General features: G+C 44.1%; 1 protein-coding gene across 5 annotated transcripts in view; it reads left to right on the plus strand.

Annotated features, from left to right (window-relative positions):
- JAK2 (Janus kinase 2) overlaps positions 1–19,570 on the plus strand; it is a 1,231,913-nt gene that overhangs the window by 1,173,868 nt on the left and 38,475 nt on the right. For all 5 annotated transcript variants that reach the window (XM_078676001.1, XM_078676005.1, XM_078676003.1 and 2 more), the window contains 2 exons: positions 1,494–1,666; positions 5,678–5,795. In XM_078676001.1, coding sequence (XP_078532127.1) covers positions 1,494–1,666; positions 5,678–5,795 — 291 coding nt within the window. The remainder of the gene's footprint in view (positions 1–1,493; positions 1,667–5,677; positions 5,796–19,570) is intronic.

Genomic DNA, 19,570 nt, shown 5'->3' on the forward strand with positions numbered 1-19,570 from the left:
TAAGTTTACCCCCCTTTTACCTTCCTTCCTTTTTTCTGATTAGCCTTTCACTTCCATTCATTTTCGTTTCATTCCTTTTTCACTCCACTCTTTAACTTTTCTTTTCATCTCCATCTTTGTTTTCATCCTCATTTGTAATAGTTTTTGATTATCACCATATTTCTTGCTGTCTTCATGTTTCTTCCCTTCAATTGTATTTCCCCTCCTTTTCTCCCATGTTTGGTATCTTTTGTACTTGCTATGTTTTTTCTCTTAGATTTGTTGCCCCCTTCTTTCCACATCAGTCATGTTCCTCCTTGCTTGTTTCCATTCTTTCTTGTGTTTCTCTTCTCTTGCCTTTCTGTTTTCTTTCCAATAATTTCTTTTGAACTTTTTGAGTTCTCATCCCTTTTGTTTTCCTTTATCAATTCTATTTTTTTTGCTTAACCATCTTCTGCTTACCCTCTCTATTTCTTACTTTACTTTCCATTACATCTATTCGTACATTACTTTCATGATTGTGTCTTTTGCCCTTCCTTTTTTCTTTTTAGCACTTTTCTTGCCCTCACACTTTCATTCAATTTCTTGCTTTCTTATTAGTCTTTACCTATTGTGTCTAGTTATTATTAGTTGTGTTCTCTCCTCTTTGTGTTTTTTTCGTTCACTTGCTTTTTCTGTCTTTAATGCTTTACCTTTATCACTCTTTTTTTCTCGGTTTCTTTCCTTTTCTCCCCTATTCTTTGTTTGTTATTTCTTCCCCTCTTTTCTTTTTCAATTTTTTTTTATTTTACTGACTCTGGCCTTGTTCTTTTTCAACCTCTCTCTTCTTCCTTCTCACCTCACTCTATTTTTTTCTCACACTTTCATTATTAATATATTCTTCCTTTTCGCTTTTTCTCTGTGTTGTTCCTGACTTCTTCTTTGTTTTGAATCAGTCCCGTTTTATTCGCCCCACATTTTTCCTTTTCACTCCCTCTTATTTCTTCCTCTCATTTTTAATATTTTCATATTTTTTCTTTCTCACTTGCTGTTTTGATGTTACCTTTTTTCTCAGTCTTACTACAGACAGCATTATCTGTCTGTTGCAGACAGCACTGTAACCACTACTTTAAGACTTGCTTACATGGGCTTTGGGTCTGCTGCTTTCACATGATTGGATTACTTTGTTGTTAATTTCAGTTCCCTTCTCCTGGGTTAATGGCTTTCCTCCATATGCTTGTGTTTGTCCATCCTTGGAATTTGTAGGCTTCACCATGATTTGTGAATGACTCAATGTATCCTTCCGCAGTTGACCTCAGGCTAATTCTGGGTTCCCAAATGAATTAAGGAGTACTATAAGATTTATGTGGCAATAGCTCTACGTTTTCTAAATTTCTGGTTTGGGGGAGTTTGTTCCCTCTCTTACATCTGTGCATTTGCATAGGCCTCCTTCGATGGTAACTGGATTCTTGCCACTGTTTATCAAGTAGGATATTTAGATAATGTAATTGTTTCATGTTTGTCTTTACATTTAGGGTATGGAGTACCTAACCATGAAAAGGTACATTCACCGCGACTTGGCAACAAGGAATGTTTTAGTAGAGAATGAAAGTAGAGTAAAAATCGGTGATTTTGGGTTGACAAAAGTATTACCTCAAGACAAAGAATACTACAAAGTGAAGGAACCCGGAGAAAGTCCTATATTCTGGTAAGTAGGATTCTCCATTATTTAGTACAATAATTTATTTCTAAGCAGTCTTAGAAGACCTAGCATATTATTGGGTTTCAGGAAAGGAGAGGTAGTGATCTATGGAATGAGGTGTAGGTAGTTTGCAGGGATACAATATAGAAAATAAACGCAAAGGGGCATGTGTCATAGAGTAGGTTAAGCAGAGAGAGAGAAGTTTATACAGGGGATAGTATGTAGTCATAGGAAGGAGAGAAGGAGAGAGAAGGAACATTTGATAGATAACTAAAGTCAATTGTTCATATAGGGTTTTTGCAATATAAATAAAAGGGAAGCTTGCAGTAGGACTTCTTAAGATATGGCTCCAAGGTGCTAAATCATGATTGTAATTAGATCTTATACCAGTTTTTAATGAATGGGGATGAGAGCAGATGGTGTGGGAGAGTGGTGAATTACCGGTACACTTCCTGCAACATCTCTGCACTCCAAGAGCACAAAAGAAAGCTGTGATAGGGTCAAAGGTCCGTTCATATGTTCATTTTCTGTTTATTGTTCCCAAAAGATAAGCCAACACGTGTTTCATCGCAGGGAACACTGCGAATCTTCAGGGCTGGAAACGATGGCTCATATGATAAGTGTTCTAAGTCAGAAACATCAAAGAGTAAGGGCGCGATAGAGCCGGTCAATGTGTATACTCCGGTTCCTGTCGGAAAAGGAGGTTGCGAATCTTAGTACTTTCAAATGCTAGGGCCCGGTCTGGGTGAGCTAAGGAGTTCCAGTGGTGTCAGCCTCAATGGACGGCCGATTAGTGGAGATTTACCATAAATCTCGATTTTTCACAAGTCGAGTCCGTACCAGGAACACGGCGCCGGGAAACTAAAAGAGGGGGAATTACGTTTCGAAGACGGAACACTCCGTGAATAGAGGCACACCCGCCCTATCACGAAGACGTCTCCTCCCGGTTTTCACTCGACTTGTGAAAAATCGAGATTTATGGTAAATCTCCACTAATCGGCCGTCCATTGAGGCTGACACCACTGGAACTCCTTAGCTCACCCAGACCGGGCCCTAGCATTTGAAAGTACTAAGATTCGCAACCTCCTTTTCCGACAGGAACCGGAGTATACACATTGACCGGCTCTATCGCGCCCTTACTCTTTGATGTTTCTGACTTAGAACACTTATCATATGAGCCATCGTTTCCAGCCCTGAAGATTCGCAGTGTTCCCTGCGATGAAACACGTGTTGGCTTATCTTTTGGGAACAATAAACAGAAAATGAACATATGAACGGACCTTTGACCCTATCACAGCTTTCTTTTGTGCTCATGATCACTGAACTGTGAATACTTACTATGTGTTTGGAGTACTGCAATTTTATCTACTATTGCAATTAACCACGTTTTAACTATCATACCATACAAATTGTGTTTAGTGCAGGGGCTTTGCAGTTGTATTCGATACAGACCAGTGTTCTGATCTAATTGAGTGGTTGGGAGGTGTTACCACTCGCCCCATTGCCTACACTGTTTACTTGCTGTTATACACCAATCAGCGGTCACCCAGGTGTGCGCCATAATACTCTGTAGCACTAAAAGACCTCCTAGTTGTTGCAATCTCTGCACTCCAAGTTAGTGGGAGAATTTGCATAATGATTAAACAAGCTCAATTATTTAAGCAGACTGCTATGGGAGGAGCATTGGGACATGTTTTATGTGGACAGTTTAGCTCGAAAGGATAGTATTTTTGAAAGCTAAATGGACTAGAGATGGGGTGCATGTGCCTGAACATTGTGCGATGCATCTGCAGGGAGCTGTGTAGCCTAAAATCTTTGGAAACTGAAAATATTTCTTTGCAAGCAGAGCTAAATGATGTGTCACTTTAGTGCCTTTGCATTCCTTACTTAGAATGTGATGGTAATGGGGACAGTCACCAAATAATACAAAATCCATGCCTATGTAAAATTCATGGAGCATTCCTGCTCATCTCATACAACTACTTTATTGTACAGCAATGGGACCCCGATATGTTCCCTTTTTGCCACAGACATCCAGATGGACAGGGATGGCCAATGTATTTTGGTGTGAGGGAATCTTGATGGAATTGATATTGTTCTAGAGAGCTTATAGATCAAGTGACATCCCCTGTGAAATTGACTCTGAAACTGGCCCAAGACCTATAGGGCCCTATGATTCAAGGAGACTTTAATTGTGTCCCTAGCGTGGATCGCTCTATCCCTCCTCTGACGAACACTCAAACCAAAATGAAGAGATCATTTAGGACTTGTGGCTGTTTGGAACATAGTGACGAGAAGGCGTATTCTGTTTATTCCTTGGTGCATGACAAATGTGTACAGCTAGATAAAGTTCTGTGCATGAGAGAATTTTGCCAATTGGTCACTTGTACAGAGTATCTCGGTAGGACGCTCCCCGTCAGTAAGCCTATGCTGATGGGCCTACAATGGGGTCGATAGACAACACCCATTCCCACATTGAGACTGTAACAAGCACTGCTAGAAAGCAAACCACTTGGGGTCTCTGAGATGTGCTATCAGTGATAATTTTGTGTTTAATCAGGACACTGTATCTTACTCACTGATAGAGCGGGAAGCATTTGAGACTATGGAAGCATTTAAGACTATGCTCAGGAGTCACAGTGTCAGTCAAAGTGTAGGAATAAGAATGATACTTGAACAGGAGCTTCACAACATAGATAGAACTATACATGACTTAACAAAAACAAAAAAGAGGTTGTTACTGAACCTTGCAAGAATGAGTTTTAAGGCGAAGAAAGGGAGAAATATGCTGCTATATTAGAAAGATTGAGGTACTTAATTAAATGGAGGACTAACGTACTTGAGAAGGAACCATGAGGAGGGAGGAAGGAGTGGAAGATTACTGGCCTGGATTATTCAACCTTAACTAAGAGGGGCCTCGATCATGTAAGTAAGAGGTAGTAATGGTCTACCAGCTCACTTCCACCAGACATAGGCTTGTCTCCTTGTCACACAATTGACCAAGATGTACGCATTAGCATAAGAGCAGGGTAGGCTACCTGCTTTGGCTGGAAGGTCCTTCATTGTGTCTCTTCTTCAATCTAGAAGGGTCACAAGTGACGTCCTCATACTAGCCTCTATGCTTAATTTGAACTATAAAATCCTAAGCAAGGTCCTAGAAGTAGGCTATACCCCCACTTGCTTACTTTCATCCATGTAGACCAGAATGGTTTTATACCCTCACGTCTCACATCTCTTAATATCAAGAGACTATATAGAATTATAGGATAAACCCCAAAGGAAATGCAATCTAAGGCTATAGTGGTCTTGGTTGATCTAGAAAAGGTGTTTGATATGGCCAAGCCACAGGTAGCTGATACGATCGCCCTACTGTACTCAAGACCTGTGGTGAGAGTGCGCACCAGCAGACACATTTCAAGACTATACCAAATGTTCATGGGTATTAGACAAAGATGACCACTTTACACTCTGCTCTTTGCAGCCCCTATGGAACTATTTGCAGTGATAATGAATACAGGGGAAAGAATCAAAAGCATACCTTTAGGTGATGGGGATCACATTATTTTCTTGTACGTGTATAATTTGCTCTTATATTTGAGAGTTCTTTGTTACTGTTTCCACATGGAGTGCGTGCTCTTCTCTTTTTTTTCATGTTATCCATTAGTTAGATGAACAAACGTATGAATGATGAATTGGGGTGTGGCGTACTAGCTCTATACCGCCACATGCAGTAGGTCTAGCTGGTACTCTGAAAAGAGTCTTGCATTTGAGTCACTCAACCACAGTAGGGCACATTATACTATCATCTAAGGAAACTTTTGTTAGCTTTATAACATTTAAGGACAAACAACTAATGGGTGAGAAGAGTTGTTCTATACCCCATTTAGCGAGGGTATATCTTTCAGGAAAAGTTGGCTAACAGGGATGGTATTTAATGTTTTTCTGTAATACAGATGGCAAATATACCAACTAAACCAATGCCCTTTTTTAACTTTCATTTTCTATCTTTCATTTTAGGTATGCTCCTGAATCGCTGACAGAGAGCAAATTTTCGGTGGCTTCCGATGTTTGGAGTTTTGGCGTAGTTCTCTATGAGCTTTTCACGTACAGTGAGAAGAACAAGAGCCCACCATCGGTCAGTGCATCAGAAAAATGTTGTACCACTAATAGCAAATTTTGTAGTGCCATTGGATTACCACTTTTTTTGTTTGGTTACATAATTTACATTATCCAGTAGTGCCATATAAAGTAAAAGGTCACTTTCCAAGAGACCTATTAGGTTAATTTCAATGAGGATTAACAGCCCATCAAATCCTTTCTAACGACACTAATTGTGTTTAATAGTTGTACACAAATTAAGAACACATCAGAATTTATACAGGTGTGTTAAGTTTGTAGCACCGTATCAGTTTTGGTCCAGGAAATTTCTAAGATCTTTGCTACATGTTGTTGTTTGAATAAGCACTATTCCAACAATCCTTGTAAAGATGTTTGAAACTCATTTATTTTAGATACTTCTTTCAGAAGCCTTATATTTTCACGGCAGAAATGTTTCTGGCATATTTTAAGTTACATGATTTTATATAGGTTTTAAATGTTAATACTTTGATATGCATTGGTCAAAAAACACTGAATTGAAAATGGTATCTGATAGAGACTTTTAGCCACAGATTCCTTTCCTCTGAATATCCCCAGGCGTCAGACTGGATATGGAAGATCTTCGAGCAGTACCCCTGCCATGGCTGCCAAGGTATCAGATTGCTTGTGTGACATTTTCATTATTTCTGTGTAATTATGAGTGACATTCAACGACTGTGATCACACAGACCTGAGCGGCAGACGAGTCTTGCAGCACTGCATGGTAACTTGGGCAGTAGGATCTTTTGAAAATATGCAGTGCCTCTGCAGCATGACTCTTTGCGTTCTCTCGGGCCTCCTAATGGCCGTGCATTATGAGGCACCGGCATGCACCAAACTGGAGGCACAGGCAACGGCACTGCAAAAAAACGTAACTGCTGTTCGTGGCCTTATAAGAAGCTAATTTCAGTCTTATTACTTCTTGTTGGCAAATCCAACGCACAGTTTAATTGTTGTTACATGAGCCTGTGCCATGTGATGCGGCTGGTCCGGGCGCTATGAGTCTCTGCAGCTTGACAGATAATTTTCAGAGCAGCCATCACAGCTGAGTCACCAGGCCTGTGCTACACTCTGCCATGAGTGAACTTCAATCAATAACTGTAGCAGACAGCATTACACAGTGTGCCATAGGTGCAGTGCACCCTGGGAGCAGCTCGCGGTCTGCTGTGCTTGCTTGAGTGCTTTTAAAGCGTGGGACTTCCATCTAGCGTTTCAGTACCGGTGGTGTCAGGAGGCGCTGTGTTGTGTGTGTGTGTGTGTGTCTGTCTGTGTGTGTGTGTGTGTGTGTGTGTGTGTGTGTGTGTGTGTGTGTGTGTGTGCAAGCACACTTGGAACATAAGCAGCCAGCATTATACCCGGGCTGCCGGCAACTGAATGATTTTATGCCGTATTCCAGGGCTAAGCAAACACAATAAGATGATGGACGGAGCACTGAAACTTTTCAGACACTCACCTCCAGTCACTAATAGATCTGAGTAGAATCCATCATTGTTTTTTTTTGTTAACTTCGCCACCCCAGTTAAAACCCCACCATATGCAAATCAGTCTTGACCCTGTTACTCATGGGAACAGTCCAGCCCGAACTGCCAAGTCAGGTCTTCCCTGGACCGGAAATGAGCATCCTGGGACCGGTCTCGGGGTAACACCCCTCATCAGGCAGTCTAGTTTAAATCCAGTGGGAAAGTGAGCACAAGGGTCCCACATCTGAGCATACCCTTCCACCTTGGGGCAAAATAAGCAAACACAATAAGATGAAAGACGGAGCACTGAAACGTTTGAGACGCTGACTTCAGTCACTATTAGAACTGGCTTGATTCCATCATCGTTTTTTTGCTCACTTCACCACCCCAGTTCAGAACCAGCTAAAGGCAAATCCAGTGGCAAGGTGAGCAATGGACCCACGTCTGGGCATACCCTGCCACCTTAGGGCGCACAAAGCAAACGCAGTAAGATGACGGACGGAGCATTCCAGATGTGCGTATAGATCTATGATTCACTGAGTGGATGTTTAGAAAATACTATTGATGTGTCAATTGTTTGAAATAGGGCACTTTCTATTTTACAGTGAGTGAAAAATATTATACTAGTGTGTGATGAGGTGTATTTCATTGTCACATGGATGATGTCATCAGTGATGTCATTAACTAACTAACTATAACGGGGGAATTTCAATGGTTTTGTATGAGTAAAATGTCCAGCTAACTATAACTGGTGTGAAACCTATGGTTTTTTCAGTGAATTTCAAAGGTTTTTTAAGTGCTAATTCCTAACTATAACGAGTGTGAAACCTATGGGGCCTTATTTACGAGCCCCTTGCGCCTCCGGAACGTCACTTTTTGTGACGTTCCGGTGGCGCAGAACACTGAGTGATATTTATCTGGCAGGACTAAGCCACTTTTTGTGGTGTAATCCTGCCTGATAAATATCAGTCCCTTTAACGCAGTGTCCTGCATTAAAGGGGCGTGCAATGGGTGTTGCTGGGGGCGTTCCGAGCAGCATCCATGGACTTGAGTAATTTATAGCATCCTCAAAGTCAGTCTTTCAAAAATTCCAAAGTATAGGACATGATAATCCAAATGTTTCTCAAGAAAGTCATAAACCGTGTCCGTGGGTCATATCTGCCCAAACGCCGATATTCCGAACGATTGAAAATGACTTTTCTTGAGAAACATTTGGATTTGGATTATCATGTCCTATACTTTGGAATTTTTGAAAGACTGACTTTGAGGATGCTATAAATTACTCAAGTCTGCCCGAATTGTGTGGGTAAAATTGATATCTAGTCACTTTGAATAAGAATGTACTTACGACTCGTCTAACATTTGGAAGAAATATCTAGTTATATGACAACAGGATACCGACATTGTTGTAATTCTATCTAGGACCCTAATTCGATATTCCTGATTTATGCCCTTATGTGGTTATAATAAATAATATCCTTATAAAGGCATAAGAATCATATCCATATTTAGCCGTAGCCCATTCAGTCCAAATTTAGCAAGGCTACTTCCCCAGGCTTCTAGAGAGTACAACGAGTTCTTCAAACAAAACAAACCTCCAGCAAACTGGGAAATCCCCATGCTTCTGTTTTGATTTGTCCTAGAACTCCTGTGAACACTGAAAGAACGGCCAGTTCTTAGTGACATCTTTATTGACGTCTTATGTCCAACCTTACGTCAAACCCGGCACCTTTCAGGTATAAATATACCAACGTTGCCTTAAGCAAACACACGGTGGTTTGGAGCAGAGCGGCTATCTACTTGCCCGAGAGCCCAGCTGATGCAGAGAGCCCACGGACGCCGACCCTCCCTTTTAACGCACTGAGAGAGACGTTGTCTTTTTCTCCAGCCGAGAAAATCCAGCTCCGGTGTTTCCTGCCGCCCTTGCGGGTTGCTGGGATATCGAGTCCTGAGAGAGAAATACCAGACCTCCTGCTTTCTATTACCCAGGTACGGAGCTGACTAAAACCTTAAAGAGAATTCTTGATTCAGATTCTTGGCAAAACCAACTTAACTTAAACTGCTACTTACTTACTCCTTCCCAAGTATTAGGCTTAGGTCAGGTACACCAGGGTAGGCGTATTTAGAAGCACCAGTTGAGTACGTTAGTCAATGTATTTATGTATGTATATATTTTATCCATTTTAAAGTATCATATGGCTAAGAAACCATATCAATGCTTTTACAGTATTATTTTATAATACTCCTTTTACTGTACGCACTTTACTTTACTATAAGTATTGCAATTGTGGCAATTCATTTCTCTTGCATGAGAAAGAAGACTGCTCAATAAATAACACCTTTTATTGCAAACGCCCGTCTCTCTATTCTCTGCACTCTGGTGAAACTAAGTATGCACGATTGACTGAGTAAAATAGCTGTCTATTGTGTTCACACGACTCTAGAGGTACACTCTTATTCTGAGGGAGCAAAGTTGTCATGTTTTATGGTTGTCAGAAGCTAATCTCTTCTTGTCTATCCAGTGAGGTTAAATTCTTCCTTGTTTATTCGAGAAAGTTTCTAGTGACCTCTGAGCTAGCTGGCAAAACTAATTAAGTCTAATATAGTCAGTAGAGACCTAGTCGACCTCAGTCCTACGTCTACACTGCTGTTTATATTATTCCAATGCGCAGAGCCTATTGGGAATATAGGAACTACACTACATAAGGAAATAAGAACGCCCTGAAGAAGTTCTGTTGTACAGAACGAAACACGTCGGCTGGCTGTGGTACATAAACGTAAGGAAAATAAAAGCACTTGAATATACACCAAGATTCACCGCTTCAATAAGGACTCTAAGTGATATGATTTGATTGGACTTGTTGTGCAAGTGGTGCTGTGCCAAACTTTGGAATATTCTCCACTACTCTCTACTACTCACTCTCTACTACTCCACTACTTTCTAATACTCACTCTCTACTACTCATTCTCTACTACTCTCTCTCTACTACTCACTCCCTACTACTCACTATCTACTACTCTTTACTACTTACTCTACTACTCTCTACTACTCACTCTACTACTCTCTACTACTCACTCTCTACTACTCACTCTTTACTACTCACTCTCTACTACTCACTCTCTACTTCTCACTCTCTTCTACTCTCTACTACTCACTCTCTACTACTCACTCTACTACTCACTCTCTACTACTCACTCTCTACTACTCACTCTACTACTCTCTACTACTCACTCTCTACTACTCACTCTCTACTACTCTCTGCTACTCACTCTCTACTACTCACTCTCTACTACTCACTCTCTACTACTCTCTACTACTCACTCTTTACTACTCTCTACTGCTCACTCTACTGCTATCTACTACTCACTCAACTACTTACTCGCTACTACTCTCTATTACTCACTCTCTACTACTCACTCTCACTCACTCTACTATTCACTCTACTACTCTCTACTACTCACTCTCTGCTACTCTCTCTACTGCTCTCTACTACTCTCTACTACTCACTCTCTACTCTCTATTACTCACTCTCTACTAGTCTCTACCTCTCTACCACTACCCCTCTACCTCTACACCTCTACCTCTCTCTACACGCACACATATACACATATATATGCATGTGTATATATATATATACATACATAAACATATATAATCTGCATATCTATATAAATACAAATATAAATGCATGCATACATATACATATATGCATACATATGCATGTTATTTACATGAAAGTTTGAAAAACACTAATAAAAGCAAAGCTAAAAAGCCACCTCATTAGAAACAGAATGGCTTTAACTTAAACGAGGGCGAGATCTATTGCATTTTCAATGCTTGTTTACTTTGGTTCCAGCAAGAAGGCATTCAGATGTGTCACACATTTGCCATAATTTCTGAATGTTAGCACTCTAGTTGCTCATATGATCACTGTAGTAAAGCTACTGCTCACCAGGGAAGTCTGCTGCTGGTATTCAAAGTGCATGTTTCAGTCTGCATGTCAGAATTTTTTTAATGAAATAGAAGAGGATTTGAGAAGTCAAAATGTGCCCTAATTTTCTTTCTTCAGCACTAATCATAATTTCTATGGCAAAATGAACCCCCTCATTTTGTTCCTTTGCAAATTAAATGTTTTAAGTGTTACCACTTTATTCCAATCAAGATGACGTCAGGTGTGCCATACTTTTGTCATAAGTAAGACTGTTAGTGCTCTAGTTGTTCTTTAGAACACTCTGGGACATTCTGTCATTGGGCTATACTTGGGCTACATCTGGGGGATATTTGTGCTACATTTGGGCTCTTTTGTCTCTGGTGGCCATCTTGTGAGACTTATTTGTTATGAAGTTTCCTAATTTCCTCATTTACTACAGTCTCCTCAGTAGGAAATACTTTCAGTTTTCTACTTTGATTCCATCAAGAAGGTATTCAGATGTGACACACATTTGCCATAAATTCAGAATGTTAGCACGCTAGTTGCTTATTAGGTCACTGTAGTAAAGCTACTGCTCACCAGGGAAGTCTGCTGCTGGTATTGAAAGTGCATGTTTCAGTCTGCATGTCAGAATTTTTTAATGAAATAGAAGAGGATTTGAGAAGTCACTCAAAATGTGCCCTAATTTTTCTTTCTGAAGCACTAATCATACTTTCTATGGCAAAATGAAACCCCTCATTTTGTTCATTGTTAAATTAAATGTTTTCAGACTTACCACTTCATTCCAATCAAGATGGCTTCTGGTGTGCCATACTTTTGTCATAAGTAAGACTGTTAGCGCTCTAGTTGTTCTTTAGAACACTCTGGGACATTCTGTCATTGGGCTATACTTGGGCTACATCTGGGTGATATTTGGACTACATTTGGGCTCTTTTGTCTCTGTTGGCCATCTTGGGAGACTGCATGTCAGAATTTTTTAATGAAATAGAAGAGGATTTGAGAAGTCACTCAAAATGTGCCCTAATTTTTCTTTCTGCAGCACTAATCATACTTTCTATGGCAAGATATACCCCCTCATTGTGTTCCTTTTTAAATTAAATGTTTTAAGAGTTACCACTTTATTCCAATCAAGATGGCTTCAGGTGTGCCATACCTTTGCAATAAGTAGGACTGTTAGCGCTCTAGTTGTTCTTTAGAACACTCTGGGAAGCTGCAGTAGAACACAAGGGAATCAACTGACAGTCTCTGTCCTTGTTGGATGTACATGTTTTACTGAGAATGTCAGACTTCATTCTCACATGACTGAGAAAGATAATGTGAATTTACAGAAAATATGCTTTCAGTTTAGCTTATAGATCCCCTTTCAAACCACTGTGGGAAAAGCATGAGATAATAGTTTTCTTTCAAACGTGATTCATGATATCCCAGCAGAAGGCTTTTTCGCATGGTAAAATCACCTTAGAACACACCACAATTCCTAAAATGAGTATGGTACCATCAACAAATGATTTATAATGTAACTAAAGTCCTAAAACCTTCTATTAACGGCAATGCTTTTTAATGAGGTGTTATCATGTATATTGGTCCCAAGATGGCTGCCAACACTTCTTGGATGAAGTGCTGACAGCCAATCAGATCTCACAATCAGATGTGTGTGGTTAGGCTCCCCACAGATATATACATTTTTTCACATTTGATTTTCTCAGGAACTACTGGAGGGATTTACACCATTTAACCAAAAGGGCGATCTGCGTACCAGACCCTACCATTTTCCCAAATTTGGTGTAATTCCGTTCAGCGGTTCGGGCTGTAGCCGTGTCTAATCGTCCTATGGGAAATAACATGGGGAAAACACGTTTTGGGACCCCCCGTTTTTTCTCAGCCCCCACTTGACAAATCCCCCCAAAACTTTCAGGGAAGGAGCAGAGCGGTGCGGGCCATCTTCTTTGAGAAATTCGCGAAGATTCATCAACCGGCGCCAAAGTTATTCCCAATAGAATGTTGCGGATTTCCTATGGAAACTAGGTCCTAACTATAACTACCTACTGGCGACCGCCAGTAAGTAATATATATATATATATATATCACAGCTTCCAGAACACCAAAGTGGTGCACTCGCAGGCGGGTGCTTCAAATGCGGGGGTGCTCCCGCATATCAATTGCTGCTCAACTCTCCATTATTAAAGCAGGATAATAAAGCAGAACCAACATAATTCAGAAATTTGAACGAAATTAGTAATACCATCACGCCCATTTACGGGCGTGATGGTATTACTAATTTCGATCAAATTTCTGAATTATGTTGGTTCTGCTTTATTATCCTGCTTTAATAATTTGTTTGTTTGTATTTATGGGCATTCAAAGATGGCGCTATGTTTAAGACGGGGACAAAACGATTCTTTCTTTGGTCCCTTGTTTATTTTGTCAATAAGAAAATGGGTGTTTAAAAGCATGTCTATACGGCGCTTCGGTAAACATGGAAAAAGGTTTTTACCGAAACGCGTCTGTTGCTGTGTGAGTTTGCTGTCATTAAATCGACTCTGTTAGAAACGGGACCTCTGGCTGGCCAAGGCTTGCGCCAAGGTCAGTCAGAGACCACCATTTCCAAGGTCAGGGCAAGGGAGTCACACACCAAGATAACCCCCGCTCACCCTCTAGGTAACGTGGCGCGAGCAGCAAGGCTAATCTCAGAGGCGATGTGTAAAGCGTTTGCGCGCGCACCCCAGCGACAACAACCAAAGGCCCACCACAAAGGAAACTCCACGCAAGGTTATATAAAAATAGCCTTTGTATTATAGTAAAAACACATTAGATAACACACACACTTTACAATGTGCCAACAGGCACGGGCAAGATTTACAAGGGATTATGTACAGGACAGGGCCACCTGGACCACTGTCAGGGGTATGCACTTGTTAGAAATAATACTTGTAGGTATAACACTTTAGCACATAAACATACAATGACTGTAACACAGAAATAGTGAATGTAGCATACAACCAGTAACTACTGGTAAAGGGAAAATACCTCCTACGCCACCCTAAACACTGTAGGGAAATCACGCAGGGAACTAGGACCTTATCATCAGGACCTATGGAAGGAAAACCTATCACCTAAGCAAGTCACATTTAGCAAAGGGAAGGAAACCTAAAATAATCACCTAGGCAAGTAACATTTAGCAAAGGCAATCAAACATCAACATTCCTCTAAGCAGGTCACTTTTAGCAAAGGGAAATCAAAGCACAAGGCATTACCTAAGCAGGTCACTTTTAGCAAAGGTAATGACACCAACAATCCTCTAAGCAGGTCACTTTTAGCAAAGGGGATAAAAACATAAAGAATTACCTAAGCAGGTCACTTTTAGCAAAGGTAACAACAAACATTCCTCTAAGCAGGTCACTTTTAGCAAAGGGGAATAAAAGAACAAAGAATCACCTGAGCAGGTCACTTTTAGCAAAGGTAATAACAAACAATTGCACATGAAACATTAAAACACATTCAGAGGTGCAGGTAGAACATTTGCGCAGAAATCAAATTAGCACGTGAATCATAAATTGCGCAGGGTGCACATGGCACAACACTAGAAAGGTCCCTCAGGCCAACTGGCCTCGAAAGGGGCTGAAATGCCCTGAGTCTCAAAGTCAGGGAAGGCTGCGCAGGCAGCACAGCACAAAAGCCTAAACGTAGCAACTTGTCCACTAAGTGCTGGACAGTTGTAAATAGCAAGTAGGCAAACGTTGGAGCCACGTGGGCTCAAGAACAATGGTGGGGAGACACAGCGTGGGAGCCTCGGGGCTACAACCAACTAGCTGCCTGTGTCCCCCTAGAGCCTCTCTGGGCTCGCAAAGCAAATGTGCACTAATGTAGAGCTTCAGCGCTCTCAGGATAATATGCCCCCAGAGCCTCTCTCAGGGCTCTAAACGATGTGGGCAATGAGCCTCGCTGGGCTCGTGGATTAACTGTGGGCAATGAGCCCCGCCGGGCTCTCAATGAACAAATGGCCCCCAGGAGCCTCGGGGCTCCGATCTCAATATTGTGACCACGTTGGAGTCCCTCACGGGGGACTCGAGAACCACACAAATGCCCCCCAAGAGCCTCAGGCGGCTCTCCTCACTTGGGCCGCTCTAAGGCCCGGTCTGCAAAGGGGAGGGGCGGGCACCGACAACGTGCCCCGACGCCCTCCTCCCTTTCCTCACTCTCCCCCGGCCCCGCTGCACTCACCGGGTCTCCTGACGGCAGCAGCGCGGGGCTCTTCTCCTCACTCGGGAGCCTCGCGGGCACGGGAGCAGGCTTCCTTGGTCTCCCGCCTGGCCTCGTCACGACGTCCTTCTGCCTGACTTCCGCCGGGGCCGCCAATGGCAGCGCGGCCCTGGGGATCAGGAGGCGGGACTTCCGGGTCGCGGAAGGCAGCGGCCCGGCAACAGCTTTCGGGGCTCCTGGGCTGCGGCGGTGATTCCTTGGCAATGCCGGGTGGGCACCGGCCCGTAATCAATAAAAGAACACGGGGCAATGCCGGGTGGCACCGGCTCTCCAATTAAAAGATAAAGCGAGGTGGCACTCGCTACGCCGAAAATCGGCGAGATCGGCTCCAATGCCGGGTGGGCACCGGCCAGGTCAATAAAGCGCTCCCAAGCGCTCAGGGGCTCAAGAAGAAGCGCGCTCAGCGCTAAAAAGACAAGCAAAGCGCTATTGAGCGCTGGGGCACCAGGAAAGCGCGCCTAGCGCTATAAATCAAATAAGAGCGCCTCCAGGCACTCTAAGCAAAAAGCAAAAGCTCCAGCAGGGACTGGAGGCAGGCAGGGGGGCAAGGCAGGGCCAGAGCCAGCACACTGGGTCTCCAGGCAGGGAGACAAGCCAAGTGGCGGTCCTCCTGGCCCCAGCAGCAGCAACAGCCCCCTCTGGCAAGGATCCAAAAAATAGAACAATTTCTGTGGGGACACAGCCCCATTTTTATACCATGAATTCCTTTGTTAGGAGGTGCAGGGTGGGGGGAAACCAGTTGCAGCTGGCTTGGGAGTACCCTTGATGGCCCAACCACCCCTTTCATTCACTGGGGAGGCTAGGGTCATTAGACAAACCACAGGGGGGCGGAGCCAGCATTGTGTGGGGAAAAACCCAGCCCATCCAGGACACAGATCTACTCCTCCCACACATCACTCATGCTGATCTCACACTCACCACCGGGCAGACCCATCCAGACTTCCTGGAGCCTGGCATGCCAGCCAGCTCCAGCCAATAACGCTCCACTATCCTCACTGCACACATACATCAATGTCCAGAAGTAGCACTTCCCTTCTAGACACATACATGCCGCAGACACCATCTTGCAGCATTCACTCTCACGAGTTCATACATACTAAACTCGAGCCTGCACTCCCCACACATCAGGAACTACCAGGGCACACACATTCCCCATGCATTCCTATGGGAGGGCAGGCCAGCCATTCTACACGCACGCACTTTCACTCTTGGACACAGGGAAAAAGTGCGCCAAGACCCAAAAATCACTACACAGGGTCACAAATAAAGGCAAAAAGGTTAGGGGTGAACCTGCCCTAAGGCCCAAGTCTAACACGACCCCCTTCCAGCCAAAACGCAGGGCAGACCGATCACCACCGTGATGGGCTTCCCTGCTTGGGGCGATAAAACAAGGACGCGGGCCCACAACTGCAGGGACACCCTCCTGTTTTACGCCACGGTGAACCCCTAGGGTTCCTTCTAAAACTACTGTAGGGACTAACTGGGGTACCCCACTGATCCTCTCCAGCTGCCCTCGGCCAGGACCAGGCCCTAGGCCATCCAGGTACCACTGGATCCTGCCTACTCACAAAGTGGGGGGTAGTAACCCCTGGCACATAACAGCCATTTTCCACTCTTCCTGTCTGCAAGACAGGGCTAGACTGCCACTGGTTCTCCAGCCTAGGGTCTACAACCTTAGGTGGACCAGGAGTCTCAGGGAAGACTCTCCTCCCCTTACCTCTTCTCCTAGGGTTCCTCCTCCTCCTGCGAGGGGTCCCCTCTAAACAACATTCTCCCAACCTAGGGTTTAACCCCTCAGGTGGTAACGGGGTCAGAGGTGGGCTCTCCCACCCTCTGCACCCCCTTCCAGAGTCCTGCTCCCTCCCAACCGGGGCGGTACCTCTGGAAAAAGAACTGGTCAAGACACTGATTACAGTAGTCCCACCCTTCAGGTCAGGCGGATCCTGAACCTGGCCTTCCAACCTCCGGTCTAGGACCTTTGGTGGAACCAATGCCTGGCACTCCAGGACTTCTGGGGACTCACATACTATCCCCCAATCACTCCCTTCACTGGACTTCTGTACTTCCCTACTGGAGCGGTACTGCCAGACTCTAGAACCATGGAAGCTCCGCTTACAGATGCTCCAGGTCCTCTACCCACTAGGAGATCTCCCTCAAGTGAACTAACAGGCAAGTCTAGGTTCCCTTCCTGGTGTTCCCTAAAGAAACCATCCAGGCTCTGTGACAGGGCTTCGGGCATCTGGGGACTCTCGGTCACACACTCACTCCCGCTCCACTGCGACAGGCAGTCAGCCCCTACACCCTTCTCACTAACCAAGGACCTAGCTGGGCTACTCTCACCCTCCTCCACCACACTGGGCTGGAAGACACCTGACCCACTATTGTTGGAATCACTCACTAGTGACTCAAAAGAACCTCTCGCACTGTCCCATCGGTCTGCTTCCTTTGCAAGCTCCCAAGGATCAAAGGTCAACCTCAACAGGTGTTGCCGCAACTCCGGCCGACAATGACTGAGCACCTTTTCCTTGAGAATAAGACAAAACAGTTTGTCAAAATCATGTTCCGTGGGAACCTCTAACCACTCAATCAGTGCACACTGACAGTCCTCTGTAAACTCCTCCCAAGACTGGTGAGACAGTTTCCTACTGTCCCTGAACTGCAACCTATACTCCTCTTCTAGGGAAACAGGTACCATACTCGGGGAACTGGGAGTGGGACTGTCTACACTTATATTTCAAAAGCTGCCACCACTGGACTCCACCCTCCTTGGGGAATCCAGACAATTACAACTGTGCGCAGGGAAGAGTCTATCCTCTAGGGCTGCTCTCTCACGGATGATGGCCCTTCTCTCCACCTCTATCCTCTCCTGCGCTAAGAGTCTTTCGATCTCTAGCTGCGCCATAGCCTGGGCATGCTCTAACATGAGCTGTTCCATTGCTAACTGATGCTCCCTTTCTTTCTCCCTATCTTCCCACTCTTCTGGGGACAGGACAAGGGATGTGGCGCTGGTACTGACACTGGACTCAGCAAGGGACTCCCTACCTATGGGGTCCTCACTCTCTGCTGATATCCATCCACTGTCATCATCATACAACTCACATTCTTCAGGGCTCTCCACAGACTCACCACCCTCATGGCATGCGGCCCGGGCCCTATCTCTCTCACTGCGCTCAAGATCCCACTGACCCTTTTGCCATAGGATCAGGCTGCTCCTAACTTCTGACTGAGTATCTGACTCATCCACCCCTATGTCTCTCTCTTCACAGAATCTGACCAACTCCAACATACTGTATCTAAACAGATCACAGAAATCAAAAGTAGGCTCCATTTTGGCGGACGTTCTCAAGAAGAGTTTGACACAAGGAACCTGGGGGTCTGAGCTTACACAGGAGTATACAATTACACAATTCAGCAAGATTCCTATCTCAGAGAACTTGCACTCCACTGTCCAGTGTAACACAACACTCATTCACACACAACCCTCCCCTCGGACCGGTAAGGCAGTTTCTACCACCCCTGATTTTCTCAACCTGACCACAAGTGACACAGGTACCAAACTCTGGAAGCAGGGCGGGGAACAAATGTACTGAACAGAAATTACAAAATGACACCTTTCAGGAGAAGCAATACTTATCTTCCCTAAAAAACAATAATCCCCAAAATGTGGTTATCTAAAATTGCAGAGTTTTGAAGTGTGGCCTGTCGCCACTGTGGTACAGCGCAAACGCAAGTCCAATCCGCACCGCTAGCCACCAATGTTAGAAACGGGACCTCTGGCTGGCCAAGGCTTGCGCCAAGGTCAGTCAGAGACCACCATTTCCAAGGTCAGGGCAAGGGAGTCACACACCAAGATAACCCCCGCTCACCCTCTAGGTAACGTGGCGCGAGCAGCAAGGCTAATCTCAGAGGCGATGTGTAAAGCGTTTGCGCGCGCACCCCAGCGACAACAACCAAAGGCCCACCACAAAGGAAACTCCACACAAGGTTATATAAAAATAGCCTTTGTATTATAGTAAAAACACATTAGATAACACACACACTTTACAATGTGCCAACAGGCACGGGCAAGATTTACAAGGGATTATGTACAGGACAGGGCCACCTGGACCACTGTCAGGGGT

This window comes from Lissotriton helveticus, chromosome 2_1 (assembly GCF_964261635.1).
Source record: "Lissotriton helveticus chromosome 2_1, aLisHel1.1, whole genome shotgun sequence".
Lineage (NCBI taxonomy): Eukaryota > Metazoa > Chordata > Amphibia > Caudata > Salamandridae > Lissotriton > Lissotriton helveticus.